Here is a 26,455-nt window from a genome sequence, read left to right as displayed (position 1 = left end):
GGCACAGTGGCATTTAGAGGGTATAAGGCACTTCTGGGGCAGAGTGGCAAGCCTGGGGGCAGATGTGCATAACTGGGGGGGCAGGTTGAAAAAAAGGAAATAAAAACAAAATATTTTTCTCAATCATAGCTTTTATTAACAAACAATTGTTCACATAGTTTACATGAATTAACATTTACTGGTAAAACTTTTTTCCTATAGGGTCGTCTGATATTCAGGCTTTTTCTTTTTTTTTCATAAATTAATATTCAGATTTTTGGGGGTTGTCTTATAATCAGGGTCATCTTATAATCGAGCAAATATGGTAGTTACACTGTTCTACTGTTCATGAAGCCAGTCTTTTATTATTTAATCAATAAAATGATTACATTTTGAAACATTATTTAAGCTTTCTAGCATATTAAGCAAACACACTTTGCTGTTTGTCACATCAATACATTGCAAACTTTTAAAGGGACATTCAAGCTATTGTGTACACTTTAAGGCACATGATAATGTAAAAGTTTAAGTTTACTTGGTGACCCCCTTGCAAATGCATGAATCACCCCTCTTCACACTCCCCAGCTGTCTGCCATGCAGGAGATATGTTTATTCAAACACATGGTTTACTAATCATTATTGATCTCCAGTGCTGGAATGAACCCCCTTGTTCACATGTACAGAAAGCTCTCACACTTACCGTATTTGCTCGATTATAAGACGAGGTTTTTTTCAGAGCAAATGCTCTGAAAAATACCCCTCGTCTTCTAATCGGGGTCGTCTTCTAATCAGACCTCAAATAGAGAGAGGGGGGGAGAGAGAGAGAGAGAGAGTGTGTGTGTGTGTGTTAGTTAGTTAAATGGGGGTATAGGGTGTGTGTGTTAAATGGGGGCATAGGGCATTTCTGGAGTGGCGTTAAGGGGGCATTTAATAGAGCACTCTGCCTCCTGAAATGCCTTATACCTCCCTATATGCCACTCTGCCCCATAATATGCCTTTTAACCCCCTAAATGGCAGAGTGGCATATAGGGGTATAAGGCATTTCTGGAGGCAGAGTGCTCTATACAATGCCTTTTAACTCCCTTAATGCCACTCTGCCTCCTGAAATGCCTTATACCTCCCTATATGCCACTCTGCCCCATAATATGCATTTTAACCCCCTAAATGCCAGAATGGGATATAGGGGTATAAGGCATTTCTGGAGGCAGAGTGGCACATAGGGGTTCAAAAGGCATACCATGGGGCACAGTGGCATATAGAGGGTTAAAAGGCATATCATGGGCCACAGTGCCATATTGGAGTGGCAAGCCTGGGGGCAGATGTGCGTAACTGGGGGACAGGTTGGGAAATACAAGAAATAAAAACAAAAAAAATCTTTTTCTCAATCAAAGCTTTTATTAAAAAAAACTAGTTCACATGAATTAACATTTACTGGTAAAACTTTTTTCCTTTGGGGTCGTCTTATATTCAGGCTTTTTCTTTTTTTCCTAAGTTAATATTCAGATTTTGGGGGGTCGTCTTATAATCAGGGTCGTCTTATAATCGAGCAAATACGGTATTTTAGTGGAACAGCTTTCATGAAAATGATTTTGTTGTTTTTAAAATAATGATTGAAGGTTTAAATTTAGTGTTACTTTATTATGCATGTTAGTGTTAATTTTATATGTTGTCACACATAATGTTATTGCTACTTTTGCATTCTTCCTGATTGCAATAGTCCTATGTAATCTGCTGACATTCTATACATGTAAATCAAGTTATATAATAATACATACTCCCATACTATGATTTTTGTGTTTTCCATAATGTATGGCTTCCAAATGGAATAATTTGCACTTGCTCTTGGGCAATTTAAAATCATTTTGTTTTTTTTTTATTCTACTCCATGCAACATTGTTCACCTGTAAGGAGCTCACTATTCTTAAGACCAATATTATTAAGTTGATATTAGATCATGTGGTAGATATATCCTCATATAATATTACAATCTAGTCTTTGGATTACTAGGACAAAGGTAGAACATCACCAGAGCTGTATTTTTTGTTTCTCCAAACGGTCATAGTTGGGGTCAGGATAGTTTTGTATTTATTGGCGGCTATTCTGTCTTCCGTTGTTTTCTTCCTTATGGGTCAACATAAAAATTAAGATAGTGAAGGATTAATTCAACTGGCCCTGTATGGGTTTAAAGCTATTTTTACAAAATAAAGTATGAAGCCTCTTATTGAAATGTTGTAAAGCAATAGTTTTACAACGCTTGGAAAATAAAAAGAATTATATTTTTATGGTTAGTTTTCTTAAGGCACAGTTAACAGATTTGCTTTTTGGCGTGACTGAGGAATACTAGAAAATTGTACCATTTATACATTGCCGTCATCATGCAGTTTTGAGCATTTTTTTTTTTTAATATTATTTTCGTGTGTTTTCTAAAACATGATATCCATATATATATATATATATATATATATATATATATATATATATATATATATATACATACATACACACACACACGTGAGCAAATCAGGCAACTAAAATTTCCACTATGCCCTTTCTAGGCGTCATGTTTATAGCATTTCTTCTATATATCCAAACATACCCATTTACAGAACACTCTTAAAATAGATGGATTACCTAGAAGATCACAAAGCAAATGGCCCTTAATCGCAAGTAAATTGCACTTAATCTGCTACACGCTATAACTAGAGATCCATCCTCATATGCTGCCAAGAAAATGTACTACAGGATTGAATTAAATGGAAAGCTAATACATCTGTTTCATGTGGTAGTCCTTCCATTACGAACACAGTTTAAACTATGATTTCACTCCCTATTATACCAAAAATATGAATTGAACTGTTGCATACCTTCCCATTTCTTTACCTTGGCAACAGGGGCATCACCTAGGGGACTGCTGGGGCTGAAGCCCCGCAACTCTGGGGCTAAAGCCGAGGGCTGGGGCATAATGCCATATCCTGGAGCTCTGCAACAGCCGTTTAAGCCAAGGGGACGGTACACCCCGGGTGCCAATCACACCTTCACTACAATCTGTTCCTGATCATGGGCCAGGAACAGAGTGTGGATGTGTGTGAGCGTGGATGTGTATGTGTGAGTACAGATGTATATATGTATATGTGAGCATGGATGTGTATGTGTAAGTGTGTGTGACCATGGATGTGTTTATATAAGTGAGTTTTAGTGAGCAGGTGTGCATGTGTATTGGCATGATTGTGTAAGTCTGTGCAAATGTGAGAGTGTGTGTAAAAAAATGTATGCCACTACATATGTAAGTTACTGGGGCAGAGGCAAAGAAAAGATATGAGATGCAAATATAATAATGAATAAGAGGAAAGGGAGAAATAAAAGAGATAATGAGATGGAGGAGGAGAAATGGAAGAGAGAATAGGAAGTAGGAAGGGTATTGAGAATGGAAGAGCTAATGAGAAGTGGTGAAAACAGAGAGAAGAGGGAGGTATAAAGTGAAATCAGAGGAGAGATGAAGAGGAATGGAAGAGATTAGATAAGTAGAAATGAGAAAGGAGGTCAAAGGAAAGGGGGGAATTAAAAGAGAAAGGGACGAGAGAAAGAGGAGGGGTGAGAAAAGTATGAAATAGAGAAGAAGAGGAGGGGAGATATACATAAAGGCAAGAGATAGGAAACAAGTGAGGTAAAAAGAGAAAAAGGAAGAATGATAAAGAGAAAGGTGATTTGATAAAAAGAAAGGAAAGAAATAAACAGAAATGGACGAGATAGAAACGAGAGCTAAAGAGACGAAAAAGGGAATCAAAAAGAAGGGAGAGAGGTAAAGAATAGAGGAGAGAGACTCAGATGTCTAAAGCAAATAGACTCTGTAGCATATTTCACAGAGGTTGCTGGAAATGAAGAAATCATAATATTGACCACTCCCAAAGCGGACTCCACTGCTATGCAGTCTGCTGTGGCCTCTAGACCAGGATCTTTTGGCAAAATGCTTGGCAATATGAGCGCTGCAGAATATGATAATTGTATATAAAACAATAAATAATAAAACCCCATACAACAAAGAAAGAAATCACTGGACACCCAGCAAATTAAAAACATCAAAATATCTTCAGCATAAATATTGAGGATTCCATATATTAATTAGCCTGATATATGCACAACATGTACCTCACTGGCTTTAAAATGTATTATGAAGTACCAGCCAAGGCTTGTTACTCTGGCGTGGGGCGCATATTATTTCAGTAAAGTCACTTAATGTATAAGGTCATTCAAACTTAATGGTCAGGTGAAGTATTATTCAAGGTTTTGGTCACAACTCTAGTCCTGAAAGGGTAAATAAGGTAATGGAACCATGTTTATTTTGTGTTCATTGGAGAAACTTAATCATTGTCACAATAGTATTTAATTATACAACTGTAAATTGGAGGCAAGTGTAGTTAGCAGAGCCATTTTAACTTAACTAAAGTGCTTTAAACGAGGCTCCAGAACAGGGCTCAATTCACGTGGGGGGCAAAGGGTGGACCGTGTGGTCAAATGTAACAGACGAAAGGTGTCAGAACACACAGTGCCCATGCTGACCTCTGTCCACTGCCGAACATGCCTACAATGGGCACATGAGCATAAGAACTAGACAACGGAGCAATGGAAGAAAGTGGCCTGGTCTGTTGAATCACATTTTCTTTTACATCATGTGGATAGCCGGGTGTGTGTGCGTCTTAATTTTACGGCTGATCGGTGTATACGTGTGGGCTACGAACAAGTACATTAATTCACTCTAACCACTCATCCTGAAAGTGAAACTATTTCTTTGTAATATTAGTGATGAATGATGAATTCCTCGAAAATAAAATTGTCTTTTCTTTCAGAACATTTATTTCCATCACTTATCCAGGTTTTCAGCCCCACACCCAAAGCTTTTCCTAATACATTTATCCCTAACCACCACACCAGCATTTTTCCACAGATGGTAAGGTCTTCAAATTCATAGGCCGCAAAGCTAAAAGTGACTCACCACATATTAACTGCAAGAAAATCCTGGAAAAGGAGGACATTCCTTCTCACATCACCAGATTGCCAAGCATTATATCGAACCCCTCTTAAAGGGCTTACATATATACCGTGGCACACTTTAAAGGATCAAAATTGCCATTTTATAATCATATTAATACTAAGGTGATCGTGAGTCAGGAGTCACTGAGAATAGGCTCAGGAGTTAATACAATTTTCGACGAATGGAGCAGTATTCATAAGAACCCCTAACCTGTAACATGTCATGAGATACTCTAGAGAAGCTACACTAGCCCAGAGTGTGTGCCTTCCCTGGTGGCCATTTGTGCAATACAAATGCATGTATTTGAAAACACACAAAAATCATATTTTTTTTAAATGCTCAAAACTGCATGATGACGGCAATGTATTAATGGTACAATTTTCTAGTATTCCGCAGCCATGCCAAAAAGTAAATCTGTTAACTGTGCCTTAAGAAAACTAACCATAAAAATGTCATTCTTTATATTTACCAAGCATCATAAAACTATTGCTTTACAACATTTCAACAAACAAGAGGCGTCATACTTTATTTTGTAAAAAAAAAGCTTTAAACCCATATAGGGCCAGTTGAATTAACCCTTCAATATCTTAATTTTTATGAAGTAGCCCATTCCTCACTGGCCATTGTGGGTACTTTCAGCAATTTAAAAAAAATGTCAGTGTGATCACTTGTGGCTAGTTAACAGTTAAATCTAAATAAATATTAAATATTATGAGGATACAAATATTTGTTCCCAAAACCTTTATGGTTCCTGTGAGAACATTTCCAAATGCCCTACCAATATGGTGGCCCAGACATACACTTAATGCACTTAAAGTAGAGCTCATCCATCAATATCTATCTATATCTGTGGTCAATTTTATCACACCTATGCAGCAATAACACTGAACAAAATATTTCGGTTTTGCCTGCAATAGAAGAGCATGGAAATAAATGGAACATAATAATTTGATCTCAAAATTCCATTTTAAAGGAAGTCAAACAGGTATTTGTTTAAAATATATGTTATGGAAAAAGGGTAACAAAATGAGTTTCTTGACTTTCAACTACACAAATGTTTATATATAATTAGTATCACCTGGCATCCTTTTATATAAGCAAGATCCGAATTAAATACATACTTATGCAGGCCAGTGAGATAGAGTCAAAGTTTAAAAAGATATACTGTTTTCATGTACAACAGAAGTAAGACTGCAAGCGCCTGTAATCCCGCCAGTGATTAGTTACTGTTCATTTCTCTGTCTCCAGGCCGGAAATTAGTCTGCGAGACCTTCAGATAGCTGAAGAACTAGTCAGGATTTATCATACAGTTAAAGCACGAGAGGCCAACTAAAGGAAAACTACATGTGTTCAAAATTAAAGAAAATTACTGTGTTTAAGAGGTGCGGATTAGACAATTCAATGTACAAAACTATGCAGGTGATGTCATTTATATAGTACGGCAAATTACAGGAATACAATATTTAAGCATAGGACAGCGACTCATTTTAGTCACCACACTGACATATGTAGTGGAGAATGAATCCATCACTAAATGCCTCTCTGTATTATGATACAGGTAACATTTATGTCATCATGGATTATACTCATAATGGCTTAGAGTGCTGTGTGTTTACCAAAAGTCATTTCTCATTTGCATGTCAGTTGTATGAACATGTCTATGATTTAGAACATAGAGGGCCATATTATAATGCGCAGTTATAAAGAAATATTGGAAGAAATATTATTCATTTATTAAGTGTATGTAATTTTTCTTGGCATTTTGGCAATTGTATATAGCCATAATAGTTTACAAAATAATAATTTAGGGGCAAATGTGTATTTATAATGCAAACACCTTATCTAATACACTACACCTTCTAGTCTTAATGTATTACACTTTAAATGGTAATTAACTTAGATTTTCTCTTATAGAATGCTTGATAGAGTATAACGATAACATGGGCTTCTATTTTTTTCATCGTACCAGCACTGGAAACTGTATTGCATTAAATAAATCTAAAGAAAGCCCAGTGATGATGGTTACTTCAAACCATGGGTGCTCAACATTTAGCCGGATTTCTTCTTGACATGTGTTTCTTATGGGTTTTTAATAGGATAAGCTTCTACTAAACACGAAAAGCTTATTTTCGGACAATGAATTGTATTTCCTGCCCTTTCAGTTCAGATTAAATTCTGATGGCTTTTCCAATTTTGAAATGAAATTTGTTGTCACTCACCCTCATTTACTCTCTCACATTCTCTCTCTCTCTGTCTCTTTGAATCTTTTCCTAACTTCTCTACCAAACGCTTCAGTGTCCCCATCTTGTTTTCCACAGCTGTTTCTTGTCTAGCCTTCTCTTGTTCTTCACATTTTCTGTCTTCTGCCCTCTTCCTTGGTTCACTTTTTGCACTATCCACTGAGTTATCTAGGCCTACGGAGGGCTTCCGCATTTTTTCGGAAGTACTCCAAGAGATCACAATAATGCAGACGGATCAGCGGAGAAAGAGAACGGTAGAAACACATGATCTGGTGTAGTACTTCCTTAACGGGGCCAATCAAAAGTTCTCCAGGAGGCCAGGTAAACCGAACAGATAGCGGGGCAAAGTGGATCAAGAAAGAAGACAAGATACAGAAGAACAAGAAGAAGAAACACAAAAAGCAGAGCTGAGGAAAAGGAGACAGGGACGCTGAAGCATTTGGCAGAGAAGTTAGGGAGACATTGAGAGAGAGTGTAAGAGCGTGAGAATGAAAAAAACATGAAATGCAAATGAAAATAGGATCTCTCTTCTTCATTTCCGTTTTTTCCATTGGGAGCCCTTCTTTTTGGACATTCGCATGAATTAACAAAAATTTTCTAATTTTGTTAAAATTTATACGAGTCCGAATGAATAAGTCTAGTAGACACTGCCAGCATTAGTCCATGCCAAAGGCTACCAACCCAGTAAGCTTATCAACTTTAATATATAAAAAGGAGATCTAACTCTAGACTTAACTGTCAAAGTTCTGCAAAGTTGTCCACTGACTGCTGCCTAGCACAACTTGTCAGATCAGTTCCTGTGAAGTTCAGGGGTAGAGTTTAGTGAATTCTGAATGTATGAGGAACCCATCTTGACCCAATTTCGAACAACCACATGTCTACTTATCAAGCTACAACTTTTGTCTTAGATACTCTCAGCAGATAAATTGTTTCTGCTGTTGTATGGTGATAGTAGCCTCTAATGCAAAATCAGCAGCTGTCAGTTATAAGAATATTTTTATGCTATCAATACAGCACTTCTTCAGCAAATGACCCTTACATTTACAGTTTACTCTAGGTAATTTGTATCCAGAACCATTATGTACATAGTATACTTCTTGTGATGGTTTTATTTTCTTTGTGTGTTGCCCAAATCATTTAGCAGCAATAATGACTGCTATTTGGCATGTGTTTTCACTACTGTTGAACTCATTATCACGTTAAACAAGCTTCATGGCTCGGTTATTGGACCACACACTCTAACCTAATGTTAGTTTTAATAAAAGTTTCCAGTCACTAGTCAATTTATAGCAAGCATAGGGGAGAATGTGGTCCTCTAGTCAACGTTGGACTGCCACTTAATTTACCCTAGCTAGATGTTGGCTGTAATGTGTTTTTGTAAGGTTGACCACAGCTAGATTGTCTGAAGATGCTGAACCCTGCTCTGTACTGCATAGTATCCACTAATGAAATACAATATATTGCACATATGCACATAAACTTCAGATCACATCATTGTTTTGTTCTATACAACCTTCTTGAATGTATCATACGTCGACCAATCATATTTGTTCTAGGAACACATTGCCTTTCACTTGTGCCTTCAGATATATTGCAAAGTAATCTTTCTTAGGTCAAACAGAACCATATCATGTGCTTTTAAAGATCAGATTACAGCCATATAAGGGACAAAGGCTAAATGTCCCCAAGTTTCAAAAAATACATTAAGTAGCCCTTGTTCCAGTTTATTGTATGCTTAGCTTGATGATGCATGTATTCAAAGGATAGTTGAGGCTGGTATAGCAGATTCCAAGTGTGACTCTATAATAAGTTGGGGTTTTTGGGTTTTTTTGGTTTTTTTAACCAAGGCTCTGCTTGCCCTAATATAAATTGGAATTCATGATCTTCAGTGCAAAATCTTTCAGGTTCCTTTGTTACAAGAAGCATAATTTGTATTTATATATAAACCCACTTACCTCTTTCGCACTGCGGGCCGGTAAAGCCGTACACACACATGCATCGATTGGGTCCAATGCAGCGCCCTCCATTCTGGCAGCCATTTTCACACACAGCTGTCAACAAAAAAAAGTTTTTTTTTTTAAAAACATCTTTGGGTTATCAAGTCAAATAAAATCCTATTTTATTATAGACATTCAACTCAAACCCATTCAGCAGAAACAAAAACAATAGGTTTCTTACTAAAAGGACACCCCAGCCACCATCTGCATTTTAATGTGATTAAATGAATGCCACATCTTTGCAAATACATGTAAAATACATGGCAGATTCATCAGAATACCCCTATGCATTTGCCCAACGTAAAAAACTTAACTAAATAGGCTTATTCGGTTTTTTTTTATTGCCTTTTTTATTACTTTGCAACAGAGCATTATTAAAAAAGCAGGAGAATGGGCATGTTTCTATGAGTCAATAATCTTGAGATTTATGTACAAAAGCCCCCCAAAATATTTGGTACTAAAATATCATACAGGAATATATATATATATAATGAATATGACTTTTAACCGTTCCATGAATAAAGCAGTCTGTGGCACTCCTACTGATGTAGGCTACAGTTCCCACAATGTTCATGCGAATTGTAACCAATGGGGACTGAAGTCTCATTCATGGAACGGAAATGGGAGACTTTACTCAATTTGTAGATCAGATTTTCCAAAAAAAAAAGAAAAGATAGAAACAAAAACTCTATTATCCTAAGAATACTCATATTCAAGCTGACAAATAATGTTTTTATCACACCTCTATGACAGTAGAGGAAACATTACCCATCAGTTGGTATTCAGTGGCTAATGTTAATAAGCTAGTGACATATATTGGATTTTTTTCAGAGCATTTAATGTACAGGAGAGATGGAGTTTTTAGGTGATATGCAGTATTCTCTAGCTGGAAACTCTAATAACTGTGTCTCCTTTTAGCTTCTTCTTTGCTGAGCATATATCATTGCGAACAGCAACGTTAAGATCTGTGGCATGGCATCAAATAGCTTTGTTAAACAGCCATGTGGCTACAATTCAGTGAAAAATATGTCTCGTCCTGTACCGTGCTGGAAACAAAAAGCACACACGTTGTTCTGTATGAAAATGTAGTAAATGTATAAATGAACAGATTCCAGCATGCCAAAGGTCCTGTGCCAACTTGTAGCAAACCCAGGAATCCACAAGACTGGCGTGTCTAGCCATTAGTTTCCATGCTGGCACGGACTGCATAGTTAATAGTATAAGCCATACTCATGTGCTTTTATTATATATAGCACACCCTGTTGTCCCTAAAGGGAAACATATCCTAAAACACAGGCTTATCCTCTATGAAAGAGCAGTTTTGTTAAATTGATCGATATCTTTATGTCTCAGACGTGGCAACAATTTCAGATAACTTAAAATTTCTATACGTGCTAGCCATACTTTGCTAAGAGTAGTCTACTAACTGAAGAGTAAACTGATGAATTATACAGCAGGAAGGAAAGGGTGTGAAGGAGAAATGCTTCCCCTGGCTTCATGGGACACAAGAGCCATTTCAAACATTTAGAATTATCCAATGTATAACGTGGAAAACATATACATATGGATGTTGCCAAAAATTATTGTTCATATAGGCAAAACATGGTTCTTCTGTTCTATCTCTGAGAAAAAGTGAGTACAAGAAGGCCCTGTAAACATTTAGTCATCGAATGTATTAAACACAGAGAGAAGGTTACTTGCCAGCTGTATTTAGCATAGGGATGTCTACAAAAGACATGTCTAAACAATGGAAAGTCATCTATATTAGGTGCAGGTTTATTATGACATATGGTGCACTTCAGTCTGAAAGCCATATGTAGGCTATGATGTATTTATAACAGCTATCCTTCGCAAACTGCCTTTTCATCAATATGTTTCTTGATGCAGAGAAACACAGCCCCTTTGAAAGAGCTATACTGTAACTTGTACCTATACCTACTTCTGTTCTTTTTCCCCCCACGTAAACTAGGTGTTAAAAACCACATACATTCTGAAAGCTGAAAAACATACTGGGGAGGCGAAGTTTCTTTAAAATACCATAAAATTATATGAAATATAGTAATTCTGGCCACAAATGGGCAGACAAGATGAGCCAAATGGTTCTTATCTGCAGTCAAATTCTGTTTCTATATATTAAGATACTTTTTCATTTATATTTTAATACTAAGCTACTATGTTACTACCCATTTCCATATTTAATCAAATGATGTGTGTTTATATTAATCATTTCACTTAATAGAGTCTTCGCTTTCATTGAGGCTTCCTTACAGCATCTGATTTCTGAACAGTGAGGTTGATGTGTAGCTCTGCTCACTTTCTGTCATTCTGACCATTGGCATATCTACCCAATATTCAACCAGGGGAGCACAACTAGGAAGTTCTCATGTATGGGTATAGGAACCACGAGATTGAAAGTTGCACTTACTAATGCGTCCATTTTTAGGAAGTGTCAACATCTGTTATCAATGCAGAAATGGTGACGCTTCTGGAAAATTGCTTTATTCTTTGCTTTACTATTTTATAGAATCAGGGGACCTATCTCTAGAGTTAGAGGGAATTGAGTAGATAGCTAATAGTTCTTTTGCTCATGAAAGGGTTCTTTTGCTCATGAAAGACATGAGTCTGTATGTAGTGCTCATCTTATCTTAAGAGTGGCTAGACCATGATTCCCTACCTTGAGCATCTGACTTATAATGGTCATCGGAGAAAGAACTATCAAGGGCTTAACTACTCTGCCCATAGAGCTACTGACAAGAGTGTGGCTATCAAATATTACATGAAATGAAATTAATGTACATTCAATTTCAATACAACAGTTATTTCTTATATATTCCTTTATATATTGGTCAGGTCTTTTTTCTATATGCTCTCAACTTGGAAGAGGGTTTAACCTTCTCCAAGCTACTAGATTGGCAAACACTGTAAACATATGTTTATGTATTATTAGACAGTGAGGTCACCTGCATGATATGTGAATGCAACACATATGTTTATGTCTACAGTTCTGTGTATCTCTTTGCCATGAAACATTTTCATTGAGATTCCATCATTTCAAAGGAAATATCAGCTTACAAGGACCAAGTTCAATGTGTTTTGTTTTAGAGTGTAATTGTGCTGAAAAATAAGTAGTTGAAACATTTGTGCGCGCGCATACATTATAATCTTATACTTAACGAACCTAATCTTGAATGATATTTTTTTTCATATGGCTACAATTCACTCTAAAATATGTCTCATCCTGAACTGGGCAAAAAGCACACACATTGTTTTATATGAAAATGTCGTAAAAGTCCAAATGTATTAATTAATGTTTTTGTCAAAGCATCATTAGCCTTAACCTATGGACCTGCACAGGGCTGTTTTAATAACATTGTAGGCCCTGGGCAAAAAAACATAGAAACATTGAAAGTGACGGCAGATAAGAACCAGTAGGCCCATCCAGTCTGCCCAGCCTCTGAGTATTTTCCTTAGTACCTGGCCTTTTCCTATATCTAGCTTGGCCTTATGCCTATCCCATGCTTGCTTAAATGTCTTTACTGTGTTAACATCTACCACTTCTGTTGGAAGGCTATTCCATGTGTCCACAACCCTTTCTGTAAAGTAATATTTCCTGATGTTACCATTAAACATTTGCTCCTCTAGCTTATGACTATGTCCTCTTGTTGTGGTAGTATTTCTCCTTTTAAATAAACTCTCTTCCTTTATCTTGTTCTTTGATTATTTAAATGTTTCTATTATATCCCCCCCTGTCACATCGTTCTTCCAGACTATATATGTTAAGTTCCTTTTACCTTTCCTGGTAAATTTTATCCTGTAATCCATGAACCATTTTAGTAGCCCTTCTCTGAACTTTCTCCAACATTTCTATATCCTTCTGGAGATACGGTCTCCAGTACTGTACACAATACTCCAAGTGAGGTCTCACCAGTGATCTGTACAGCGGCATGAGCACTTCCCGCTTTCTACTGCTAATACCTCTCGCTATACAACCAAGCATTCTGCTAGCATTTCCTGCTGCTCTACTACATTGCCTGCCTACCTTTAAACCCTCAGAAATAATTACCCCTAAATCCCTTTCCTCGCACGTTGAGGTTAGGACAGTACCAAATATTCTATACTCTGCCCTTGGGTTTTTATGCCCTAAATGCATTACTTTGCATTTATCCACATTAAATGCCAATAACCACAGCTCTGACCATTTTTCCAGTTTACCTAAATCATTTGCCATGTGGCTTCTCCCTCCAGGAACATTTGTTGCAAATTTACATATCGTCAGCAAATAGGCATACCTTTCCATCAAGACGATCTGCAATATCACTAATAAGAATATTAAAGAGATTGGGTCCAAGTACAGTACCCTGAGGTATTCCACTGGTAACAAGACCTTGTTCTGAATATACGCCATTGACTACAACCCTCTGTTGTCTGTCACTCAGCCACTGTCTAATCCATTCAACAACATTAGGATCTAAACTCCGAGATTGCAGTTTATTTCTAAGTCTTCTATGTGGCACAGTGTCAAAGGCCTTACTGAAATCCAGATACACAATGTCTACTGCACCACCTTGATCAATTACTTTAGTCACCCAGTCAAAAAAATCAATAAGATTAGTTTGGCATGATCTTCCTGAGGTAAACCCATGTTGTTTTTGATCTTGAAATCCATGTGACTTCAGATGTTCAACAATCCTGTCATTTAACATTGTTTCCATTAATTTACCCATTACGGATGTAAAACTAACTGGCCTGTAGTTGCCCGACTCCTCCCTACTGCCTTTTTTGTGAATGGGCACAACATTCCCTAATTTCCAATCCCCTTGGACGACTCCCGTTACCAATGATTTGTTAAATAAATCAGTTTTGCTAGTACACCACCAAGCTCTTTTAATAACTTGGGGTGTATCCCATCAGGCCCCATCGACTTATTTGTCTTTACCTTAGATAACTGAAGTAAAACCTCCGCCTCGATAATGCACTCGGACCCCTACCCCAATAAAAAATGCATATATATGTACATGTGAGGGAGAGCAGGGGTGCACTAGCTTCTTTCAGTCTGGCAGGCAAGGATATGATGTCACACAGTGGATGCCCATACACATACATATACACATACACTGCCGTACAAATGCCTGCTTATACACACACATATAAACATACAGTACATTGCCCTTACACACATCTATCCATAAACACACATATACATATACAGTACACTGAATTTACACACACATATAAAATACAGTATACTCCCCTTACACACATCTACCCATACACACATATACAGTACACTGCCCTTACACACACACCTGCCCATACACACACATATACACATACACTGTCCTTACACATGCCTGCCTATACCCACACACATATACATATATATATATATATATACATACACTGCCCTTACAAATGCCTGCCCATACACACACAAATGCACTGCCCATACACACATATATACTTACACTGCCCTTACACACACATATACGCATACACTGCCTTTACAAAGGCCTACCCAGACATGTACACATCCAATGCCCTTACAAATGCCTACCCATACACACACGTATACACATACACTGCCCCTACACACGTCTGCCATATACACCCATATGCACTGCCCATACACACGGATATACACTGCCCTTACACAAACCTGCCTATACACACACATATACACTGCCCTTATAAATGTCTACCCATACAAACATATACACATACGCTGCCCTTACAAACGCCTGCCAATACACACACAAATATGAACGGCCCATACACATGCCTGCCCATACATTCACACATATACACTGCCCTTACACATGCGTGCCCATACACACTCATTTACAGTGCCCTTACACACCCCTGCCCATACACACACACACACATATAAACTGCCCATATACACACACGTTTGCCCCTACACACACATACACTGCCCATATACACAAATACATACACTGCCCATACACACACATACTTACACTGCCCTTACAAATGCCTGCCCATACACACACATATGCACTGCCCATACACACATATACTTACACTGCCCTTACACACACATATACGCATACACTGCCCTTACAAAGGCCTACCCATAGACATGTACACATCCAATGCCCTTACAAATGCGTATACACATACACTGCTCCTACACACATCTGCCAAAAACACCCATATGCACTGCCCATACACACAGATATACACTGCCATTACACACACCTGCCTATACACACACACATATACACTGCCCTTACAAATGCCTACCCATACACACAAATACACATACATTGCCTTACACATGCCTGCCAATACACACACACATATGAATGGCCCCTACACACGCCTGCCCATACATACACACATCTACACTGCCCTTACACATGCCTGCCGATACACACTCATTTACACTGCCCTTACGCACCCCTGCCCATACACACATGTACACACACATTTGCCTCTACACACACATACACTGCCCATATACACAAATATATACACTGCCCATACACACACATACACATACATTGCCCTTACAATTGCCTGCCCATACACACACATATACACATACACTGCCCTTACACATGCCTGCTTACACAGACACATACACTTACACTGCCCTTACACACACATATAGATTACCCATATACAGACAAATAATGCCTGTACTAACTTTACCTGCTACAGGTTAACCTGACTAGGTCATTGTCAAGTTGTTACTGACAAATAGTCAACAATAGATGTTTTCAGTAATTTGAGCAAGATGGGCCAGATGTGATGTAAGACTGAGAGGGTGTTAGATAAATGGAACAGCCTCCCAACAGAAGTGGTAGTGACTAATAAAGCGAGGGAATTTAAAAAGGAATGGTATGTACATACGGCTATTCTGAATCTATTCTGGGACTAAATTGGAAATCATATTTGCAGCAGTGTCTCCTGAATAGTATTGAATAGGTGGCAATGACCATTAGGTTTCTAACTAGGGCAGGTATAGACTAAGGACAGACTACCCTTTCATGAGTGTATCCATGATTGTAACCAGAAGGAATGTCCCCAATACAAGTTTGGGTCTCCAATAGACTGTGATGTGACTTCTCCAAAACAATCTCCAGCCAAGTCTGTGTCTGTACAGACGCCTTGGCTCATAACTACATCAAAAGTAGAAGATAATATGATACACATGCTGTTTCATAAATTGGTTCAAGCTGAAAGACCAAAACCAAGTATAACCAATTAACACTGTGTCCTTTTCTATGTATTAATACTGTAAACTCTAATTGCCATATATATTGTAAACCCTGCAAACGTGTACTAGGGTCTTCTCATAAGTTTTTTTTTATTATTATTTTCCTACTATTAAAGAGATTATGTCCTCTAAACATGCCACATTCCTTTCTTAAACATTGTTCCTTATTAATCTATATATTTGGTAGTAAAAAGTGATAGGTTGTTGATAGCAAATGAAAATGTGTCTTAAAATGTTTATATGTGATTAAATCTTAATAGGAAAGAGTACAATGAAAAATCCACAATGATTTAGTTATGTAACATGCAGAAGAACAAAATTCATATTTTGCTTAATGTGAACACCACCTTCAATGAAAGAAATACCGTATTTGCTCGATTATAAGACGACCCTGATTATAAGACGACCCCCCCCAAATCTGAATATTAATTTATGAAAAAAAGAAAAAGCCTGAATATAAGATGACCCTATAGGAAAAAAGTTTTACCAGTAAATGTTAATTCATGTAAACTATGTGAACAATTGTTTTTTTTAAACCTGCCCCCCCCAGTTATGCACATCTGCCCCCAGGCTTGCCACTCTGCCCCAGAAATGCCTAAGCCCCCTATATGCCACTGTGCCCCATGTTATGCCTTTTAACCCTCTAAATGCCACTATGCCCCATGATATGCCTTTTGACCCCCTATCTGCCACTCTGCCTCCATAATTGCCTTATGCCACTCTGGCATTTAGGGGGTTAAAAGGCATTTCTGGAGGCAGAGTGGCATTAAGGGGGTTAAAAGGCATTTCACAGAGCACTCTGCATCCAGAAATGCCTTATGCCCCCCCCCCCATTTAACACTCCCTCAACCTCCCTCCTCCAAACTTACCGGTGCTTCTGAGTCCCCGGTGCTTAGTCCAGGCAGCGTGTAGAGCTGTTGAGCGGAAGTTGTCTGCGTGAATCGCGTAGAGCTATACACGCTGCCCGGACTAAGCACCGGGGACACAGAAGCACCGGTAAGTTGGGGGGGGGCATAGCACAGGAGGAAGATCCAGGTCCCCTGCATCGCTGCGGGGGATCTGGATCTTAGTCTCATAGCCAGACCTATTTGAGGTCTGATTATAAGACGACCCCGATTATAAGACGAGGGGTATTTTTCAGAGCAACCTAGGGTCTCCCATCAACAATAAAATTGCCTAAGCTAGGGTTTTTAAGTTTTCCTTTTTATTTTTATACATTATTATTCATACTAAATGATGGACTATACCTTTAAAAATGGTATCAAGAAAGCTATTTTTTGAGAAAAAAAAACATTGTGGGGACACTAAACAGAAAAATGAAGATTACAAGGCAGATGATGTTAGCACATTTAGCGAGTTTAATAAGAGAATATGCAAAATTTTATTTAACTTGCATTCCCTCCCCTTAAACTCTCATGTATACACAAACAATTTGCATTGCGATGGCATTTAGCCTCAACAGAGAGTGGTCAGTCAAGTTAACCCCTATCTCGAATGACCACTTAACTTCAAGTGAATGGACCCAATAATCTTCAAATGATTCCTGCACTCTGTTATAGAAGAATGCAAAGATTCCACAGATAATTAGCTCTCTTGGCATAGGTTTCCCTTTATAGTTCTATGCTGACATAGTGTACTTAGAGTAAGGACTTACGTTGTAAGTATAAAGTGAATTTGCATGGAAATAAATAGGCATAGTTGGATGGACCCACATATGCCATACATTATAATTTGCTTTGCATGGTAAAATTATTCTGCCTGACAAAGACATGAACATGAACCCTCATTCTTGGGAAATGTTTCTGGGCTGAATTCCAAACTTGAATTGCCATTGAGGAAACCTACACACTGCCCCATTAGTCAGATATATAATATATTCATAGAAGAATAAATCACATTCCTAAAGTTTGATACAGAATGTAAAGCCATCATGAATGAAAATAATTAAATAATCATATTTTTATATTTTGATTACACTGGTTCCTTTTTTTCTATACAATGGAACTTCAACCTACCTAATAAATATGAGTTATGTCCATGGAAGTTTTATTTATTATAGCAAGTATCCAATATATGCAATTATTTTTAGTACCGATATTTACATTTACCATATTCTGCATGTGCTCCTTATTTTATCAGTATTATTTACTATGTTTCTTATTAGTTAGCATTATTATTTCCGATCACTAAATACAAGAGCTGTTCGAGTCACTAAAAGTGCCTGCAATTTAAGAATCAACCAAATTTATAGCCCATTGTAAATAATATGAAAGTCTATCCAGATGTTTTTAAAAAGTGATGGTGAAATACATAGAGAAGACAGATTAACTGAATTGTAAGAGTGAGCATGTTAAAGGCAGGGGGCCTTTGGTACAGGCCAGTTAAAGTGTCACAGTGCCAAAAAAAGTCTTTCATACTAAGCTAAGCCCTTGTTGAGAAATCTAAGTACTTCACGTGTAGTAAAAAGGTTAGCAAGAGCCCAGTTTCACACATACGTATTACACAGTAATGGAAACATATGTAGATATATGAAGGTTGTGACCCCCCTGCATCTGCTTCTTTTGGAGAAGGCCCCTGTAAAAGGATTTACATTTTACATGCCAGGTTACATTCAGATCAAAAGCTTGGCCAACAGCGAAAGAAAATGACAACATTGCTAACAGAGATAATGAAGAGGATAGAAGTGTTAAAGGCAATAAAAGTTAAAGTCTAATTAACAATGGTGTAGTTACTGTGGTTTTGAGATGATTTATAATAAGTAGTAATAACCGTCACATCAATTTTTTTTTACCTCATTGCAGTTAATTCGGCGATCTATTTGTAAAAGTTATAGCAAATAAAACAAAACATAAAGCGATAGACATGGTGTTTATACTCACGTTGTCCACAGTGTGCTCCGACATAACCTTTTTGGCACTGACAATGTTCCTCAACACATGTTCCTCCATTCATACAACGGATGCTACACTGCTGTCCTGTAAGAAAATGTCAGGATTGAATGTTAAATTGTGTTGGACACTCTCACAACTCCTAAAAAGGAAACGGAAAAGCAGAAACTTACCGCTTTTAGCACCACAGGTTGGGGATATTTGTCCACTGGAACACGTGCACATGTTCGGGCGTGAACAGAATCCTTCGCCACAACTATTTCTACAAATTGCTGAGAAAAAAAAATGAGGAGCATTTACTACAAGACATGCTTTTTGACCAATTCTTTTTGACACAAATATCTAAGGATAGACATTCCTGATCGAAAAAACGTAATGGCTTATTACAGGGGTGTCCAAGTTTTTTCTGCAGTGGGCCACTTAATCAGAATTGTATACGTGCGCGGGCCGCACTCATTTTTCACTGTGACAAAAAATATGGCCTTTAATAAAATATGCAGATTAAAATAAAGTAAAATGACACAAAACCTTTACTTTTCCTCTCACTGATTTCTGGGCCTAGAAAGTTTTGCGACTACAAATTCAGGATTCCCTAGATTTATTCTAGGGATGAACTAAAATGAAAATTCTGGACCAAAACATTCAGGGCTCACTTAGCCAAAACCGAAAATGACCCCCACCTTTAAAAATAATAATAAAAACTCACATTTTTAATAAAAGTAGGTAACACACAATTGGACAAAATTAGCAATATGACTTGGCAACCAGTAAATGCAGGCAACCAGTAAATGCTGGTACCTAGGCATGATGGGACTGTGCTCGCTGTGATTGCTGTTAGCAATCACAGCCCTATCATGCCAAGTCAGCCAATACATGCTGGTACAGGGTGGCTGTAAGTGATGTGCAGACCCCATACTGCTGGCAGCATCACTACACAAGGGGGCAGCTAGCTAGGTTTCAGCATGTACTGGCAGACTTGGCATGATAGGAGTGTGATTGCTAACAGTAGTCACAGTCCCATCATGCCTAGGTTCCAGCGCTTACACATCCATCCAGTAAATACTGGAACCTAGGCATTATGGGACTGTGATTGCTGTTAGCAATCACACTCCTATCATGCCAAGTCAGCCTGTACATGCTGGTACAGGGTGGCTGTAAGTGCAGACCCCATACTGCTGGCAGCATCAATACACAAGGGGGGCAGCTGGCCAGGTTTCAGCATGTACTGGCTGACTTGGCATGATAGGAGTGTGATTGCTAACAGCAATCACAGTCCCATCATGCCTAGGTTCCAGCACTTACACATCCATGCTATCACACACACACACACACACACACACACACTCATTTATTCATATAATCATTCATTCACAGATTCATTCCCTCAATCACACACACTCATTCAAACACCCTCCCCACCTCCTTACCTGCAAGGCAGCTCCTCGATGCCGCTTACAGACTTCAGCAGGGGGCGCGGCCTCCCTCTGCCTTCTCTGCTAAAGCACAGAGGAAGTAGGATGTCACGTGAACTCCGCTTCCTCTGTGTGCAGTCCAGAAGTCCCGCCCACAAGTAAGTAGCAGGGCTTGAGGTGCGGCTCGCGTAAGCTCGGTTGCCCTGGCTGCCGATCTTACGCGGGCCGCACCTCGAGGTCTCGCGGGCCGCATTTGGCCCGCGGGCCGCATGTTGGACGCCCCTGGCTTATTAGAAAAAATGGTCGAAAGAGTGAGGGCTGCAGTGTAATGTTGATAAATTAAATAACACACTTGTGTTAAATCCAAAGGCAAAATATAGCTTTTGGAGTAATAATTTATGAGGACTTAAGGGTAAGCAGGCAATGCCTATACATATTGGCCAAATTGCGCCATCAGGAGTTAAAGGGCTGTGCGAGTGAGTCTGTTGGTCGCCTGCAGGGGCTTCCTCTGGCATCAACCAATTGGTTGATGCCAGAGGAGGCCCCTGCAGGCGACCAATAGAGTAGCTTGCACGGCCCTTTAACTCCTGATGGGGAACTTGGCCTGGGGAGACCATGGTGTCACCACTCCACGAGTTAAAAGTCCGTACAAGCGACTCTATTGGTCGTTAAAAGGCATATAAGTGAGGCTGAGTGGCATATAAGGCTGTAAGGGATATCGGGGGGGGGCAGAGTGGCAAATAAGGGGTTAAAAGGCATGTCAGGGAGGCAGAGTGGCATATAGGGGTGTTTAAGGCATATCAAGGTGGGCAGAGTGGCAAATAGGGGGTTAAAAGGCATATCAAGGAGAGTGGCATATAGGGGGTTATAAGGTATGTCTGGGGGGGGCAGGTGTGCGTAACTGGGGGCAGAGTAGCAAATAAAAGAGAGATTTTTTCTCAATCATAGTTTTTATTTAATATTAAAAAAGCGTTTACTTGTGAATTAATATTTTCTAATATATATATTTTTTGAATTTGTGTGTTTCAATCAGACCTGTGTATAAAATCAAGCACCTAGCCATGCAATCTGCATTTACAAACATTTGTGAGGAAAAAATGGTTAATTCTGAAGAGTTCAATGAATTCAAGTGTGGTACTGTGATAGGATGCCACCTTTGCAAAAAAGGTAGTTCATGAAATTTCATCCTTGACAGATTTTCCAGTCAACTGTAAGTGGTTATTTTAAAGTGGAACTGTTAAGGAAAAGCAGCAACTTAGCAGAAGAACACGCAAAGTCCCAGAGCGGCATAGACAAGTGCATGGTGCGTATAAGTCACCAATGCTCTGATGATTCCACGCTGAAGAGTTCCAAACTTCCACTAGCATTAATATCACCACAAAAACTGTGCTGTGGGAGCTTCATGGGATGGGTTTCCATGGCCAAGCACCTAGCTGCATTCAAGCCGCACATCACCAAGTACAATCCCAAAAACAGTGGTGTAAAGCACGCCGCCACTGAACTCTGAAGCAGTGGAAACGTGTTCCGTGGAGTGACAAATCACAATTCTCTGTTTGGTATCTGTCTGATGGGCGGATGCCAGGAGAACATTACCTGCCTGACTGCATTGTGTAAAGTTTGGTGAAGGCGGGATAATGGTATGGGGCTGTTTTTCAGAGGTTGGGCTCCTTACTTACAGTGAAGGGAAATCTTAATGCCTGAGCATACCAAGTCATTTGAGACAATGCTATGCTTCCAACTTTGCGGGAAAGTGAGCCAGGCCTCGTCCAACATCTGTGCTGACAAATGCTCTACTAGATTAATGCGCAGAAATTCAGAAATATGTATACATACACACATATACATACACAGATGAGCCATAACATTATGACCACCTGCCTAATATTGTGTAGGTCTCCCTTTTGTGCCAAAACAGGACTGACACATTGAGATATGGACTTCACTAGACCTCTGAAGGTGTGCTGTGGTATCTGGAACCAAGACATTAGCAGCAGATCCTTTAAGACTTGTAAGTTGCAAGGCGGGCCTCCATGGAAGCATCTTGTGATATGTGTTCTCCAGGTAAGCACCGCACACGCACCAAACAATCCACGTGATGTAAAAGAAAACGTGATGCATCAGAGCAGGCCACCTTCTTCCATTGCTCCTTGGTCCACTTCTTATGCTCATGTGCCCATTGTAGGTGCTTTTAGGAGTTTTGGAGATGCTCTGACCCAGTCGTCTTGCCATCACAACTTCGCCCTTGTCAAAGTCGCTCAGATCCTTATGCTTGCCCATTTTTCCTACTTTAAACACATCAACTTTGATGACGAAATGTTCGCTTGATGCCTAATTTATCCCACCCACTGACAGGTGCCATGATAACAAGATTATTAGTGTTATTTATTTCACCAGTGGTCCTAATTTTATTTGCTGATCGGTCATAGCTGTGACCCAGGTGCAGTGCATTACTATGTGATTTCCCTGATTAAATGAACACATAGATTTGGGTTACAAAGTGTGCTTCTAGGCATTTGCTCCTAGGTGGAACTGAAATGTTTGTTTTAATAAGCCATAATGAATAAGCTATTCTGCAGTGTAACATTAGCTAACCACACTACACAAGTGCTGTGTGTTCACAACCAGTAGGGGGCTTTCTTCATTCCATCAGAGGATTGTGAAGATACTTATCTATGATTTATGAAAGTTATCTAATTAAAGGATCGTTTGCATAAGCCAAAAAGTAATAACTGCCACTAGTTATGTTAGCAATATATTTTCAGATTGCTCTTTCATGTATATCGCTTCTCCTATAGATTATATAAACAACTCAGGAATAAATACACAATGGTACAAATGGTACAAACCAATTGTTGAGGTTGGGGGCCCCCAGGCAATTTTCACACCAGTGCCCTGTGATTTCTAGTTATGCCCCTGAACTAAGGTCAAGTTCAAGCAGAGGTCTGTGTCATAGTTCAAGATCCAAAGGCAGCAGTACCATAGGATAAGGCAAACTTCTGGTCAAGGCAAGGCAAACTTTAAACTGGTGCAGGACTCAGAACAAGGTAATATCAGAGAGTCACATCCAGGCTCTTGCATGGGAAATGGCTACAAGAACAGTGCGGATATTTAAGGGGAAGGAAGTACACACCCATCAATTAAAACTGGGCATGAGTGCCCATTTAAAATATGAAGCAGGTGGTTTGTTGCTTGTAATGCTAATGAGTAGCACGCGCATGCATGCTTCTCAGAACTACAGGCAATGTCATTCTACTGAAAATCTGCACAGAGGATTCCTGTCGTATGCCGGCAGCATGGCAGACAGGGTAAGAGAAAAGGGGACAGCAAGAACTTCCCCAGGGGATGGTCATAACAGCTAAAACCCATAACAAATCAATATATTTAATATGCCTTTCCTCTCAATACCTGCATAAACTCGATGTCTAGGCTCCTGGCTTATTTAAACCCAACACATATATTTAAATCTTATTGTATATATATATATATATATATATATATATATATATACACACACACACACAAGAGACATGCTAAATCTTCCATGTGGATGGGAATCTGTCCATGAGTTCATGCCCATTCATTTCTAATGTTGCATACCGAAACACTTAAAATAATTATGTCATGCGACTCAAAAGATGGCAGTGATTGATTGTTGCCATAGAAGCCAAAAAGATTTTTGTGATTAAAAATTCAAAGAAGAATAAAATGACAGATCTGCTAAGGTTTATTTGCTTAACATACTAGTGGAACACCACCTTTAAAAATGTTCCTCATTTGATTTGCACAAATAAGTATTAATAGGGAGTTGGATTTCAAGTGTAAAATTTAATTGCTTTAGCAGAGACAGAGAAAGCAAGATGTGGAAGAAAACATTCACTTACGGACAATGCACTGGTTTCCTCCAGGTAGCGTTTTCCATCCAGGGCAACAAAAGGACTGGAATCTCGATCCACATACATTTGGCCTTTTGAAAACAAACACAGCTATGAAATAACATCTATTAATTAAATTCATTAGCAGTGATATCAATTTAAAATGATAAACGATTTGTGGTTTCCAATTTGTACCCAGAGATGGGCAAGAAAAAAGTATTGGGAAATCCATTTGCAATCACTCCTAAACAGTATATGACCAGCTATTAGTATTATTTATCGACTTATAGCACCATTATTATTATGTATTGTTTTATATAGTGGCATCATATTCCGTAGCTCTGTACAATGGGTAAACAAGTAGTATATAACATAACAATTTGACTTACAGAAACAACAGGTATGGAGGGCCCTGCTGAAACATTAGAAGTCAATTAGATTCAAGTCTGATGAAGACATAAGTTACGATCTATAGGAGAATATATTTGAAATGAGATATAGTTTATTTTGCCTCTATAACAATGTCAGCACATTGAACCCCCATCCCCAATGAAATAAAGGAAAACAGAGCCAGGTGCATTTCCAACCCAGAGCTCTTTAAGTCAAAGTCCATATGTTCACTCATGGTTCATAGTGGTAGAACATTAAATGACTCCTGCCCTTTATAACAGATATATGAGCTCATGTATACCCCAAAGGATCAGTACTTAACTAGCACAACAGAACTGCTTTAAGTCTGCTGAAATAATTCTCTACCATGTATAAAATGTACCGTCTAGCCTATGGGGCAGACACATTAGCCTTTATTCTGCTCTATGGTAAACTGTCTCATAAGTGATGTCGTTGGGTGGCAGTCTCTAAGGGAATAAATCTTAGCCCTGGAGGGAGGATTTATTAGTATTTTCTTTTTGTGCCACGTGTCCCCTTGCTTTGATGGCATTCTTTTGTGTTATATGTGTTCTTTTCTTATACTTTACAAAATGTTCCACAACATTTATGCCCTCATTGTATGTAGCATACTTATTTTGTAAGTAGGGTCCCTAGCAATGTGTGCTAAGGAGGTTTTTGTAGCTTGAGGCAACTTACATAATGTTTTGTCTGGGAGTTAATTAGTTATTGTTTTGCCATTGTGATTTAAATGCAGTACAGTCAGTTTTGCTACAGATGTGGCACATTTCCTACTCTGACTTCATACTCCAAGACAGGAGTCTCAAAAGTACAGCCTGTGGGTCACATCCGGCCGGCCACAAGTTTTTATGCGGCCTGCAGCAACTGGGCTACCTCGATAGCCAGTAAGCCATTTCACTTGGGGCCGGTCTTGAGGGTATGACGGGCAAATAAGGCTCAGTATAGAGATGAAGGGGGATGACTTTGGTGAAATAATGATGGTAGGGAGGAATATGATGATGATGATGGTGGGAGGTATGAATATGGTGGTTATATATATATATATATATATATATATATATATATATATATATATATGCACACACACATAAATACATACATATACAATCTAACACCTTACTCATACATACATACATTCACACACAGCCACTCCAACACTATACACTTACACATACATACACATTTTTTTAATTAAAATTGAAAATTGTTAAGATATTTGTTTTTTAAATGTAGGCATTTCTTTTAATCTATGTTTCTAGGTTGATCTAGGTTTGCACATGTTGTTCGGTTGATCTCTATGTTTCCATGTGGTTCTCATTTGATCTATACACACAATGCAGGGTTTGCACATGTTATTTAGTTGATCTCTATGTTTCCATGTGGTTCT

At 38.6% G+C, this 26,455-nt stretch overlaps 1 protein-coding gene across 1 annotated transcript in view; it reads right to left on the bottom strand.

Moving 5' to 3' along the window:
* FBN2 (fibrillin 2) overlaps window positions 1-26,455 on the bottom strand; it is a 108,090-nt gene that overhangs the window by 76,597 nt on the left and 5,038 nt on the right. The window contains exons 2-5 of the mRNA XM_053473678.1: window positions 24,670-24,752; window positions 19,550-19,648; window positions 19,368-19,463; window positions 9,204-9,299 (exon numbers count right to left, since the gene is read on the bottom strand). Of these exons, the coding sequence (XP_053329653.1) occupies window positions 9,204-9,299; window positions 19,368-19,463; window positions 19,550-19,648; window positions 24,670-24,752 (374 nt within the window). The remainder of the gene's footprint in view (window positions 1-9,203; window positions 9,300-19,367; window positions 19,464-19,549; window positions 19,649-24,669; window positions 24,753-26,455) is intronic.

This window comes from Spea bombifrons, chromosome 1, assembly GCF_027358695.1.
Source record: "Spea bombifrons isolate aSpeBom1 chromosome 1, aSpeBom1.2.pri, whole genome shotgun sequence".
Classification (NCBI taxonomy): domain Eukaryota; kingdom Metazoa; phylum Chordata; class Amphibia; order Anura; family Pelobatidae; genus Spea; species Spea bombifrons.
Note: the sequence above shows the minus strand (reverse complement) of the source record. Positions and strands in the feature narration are given on the sequence as shown.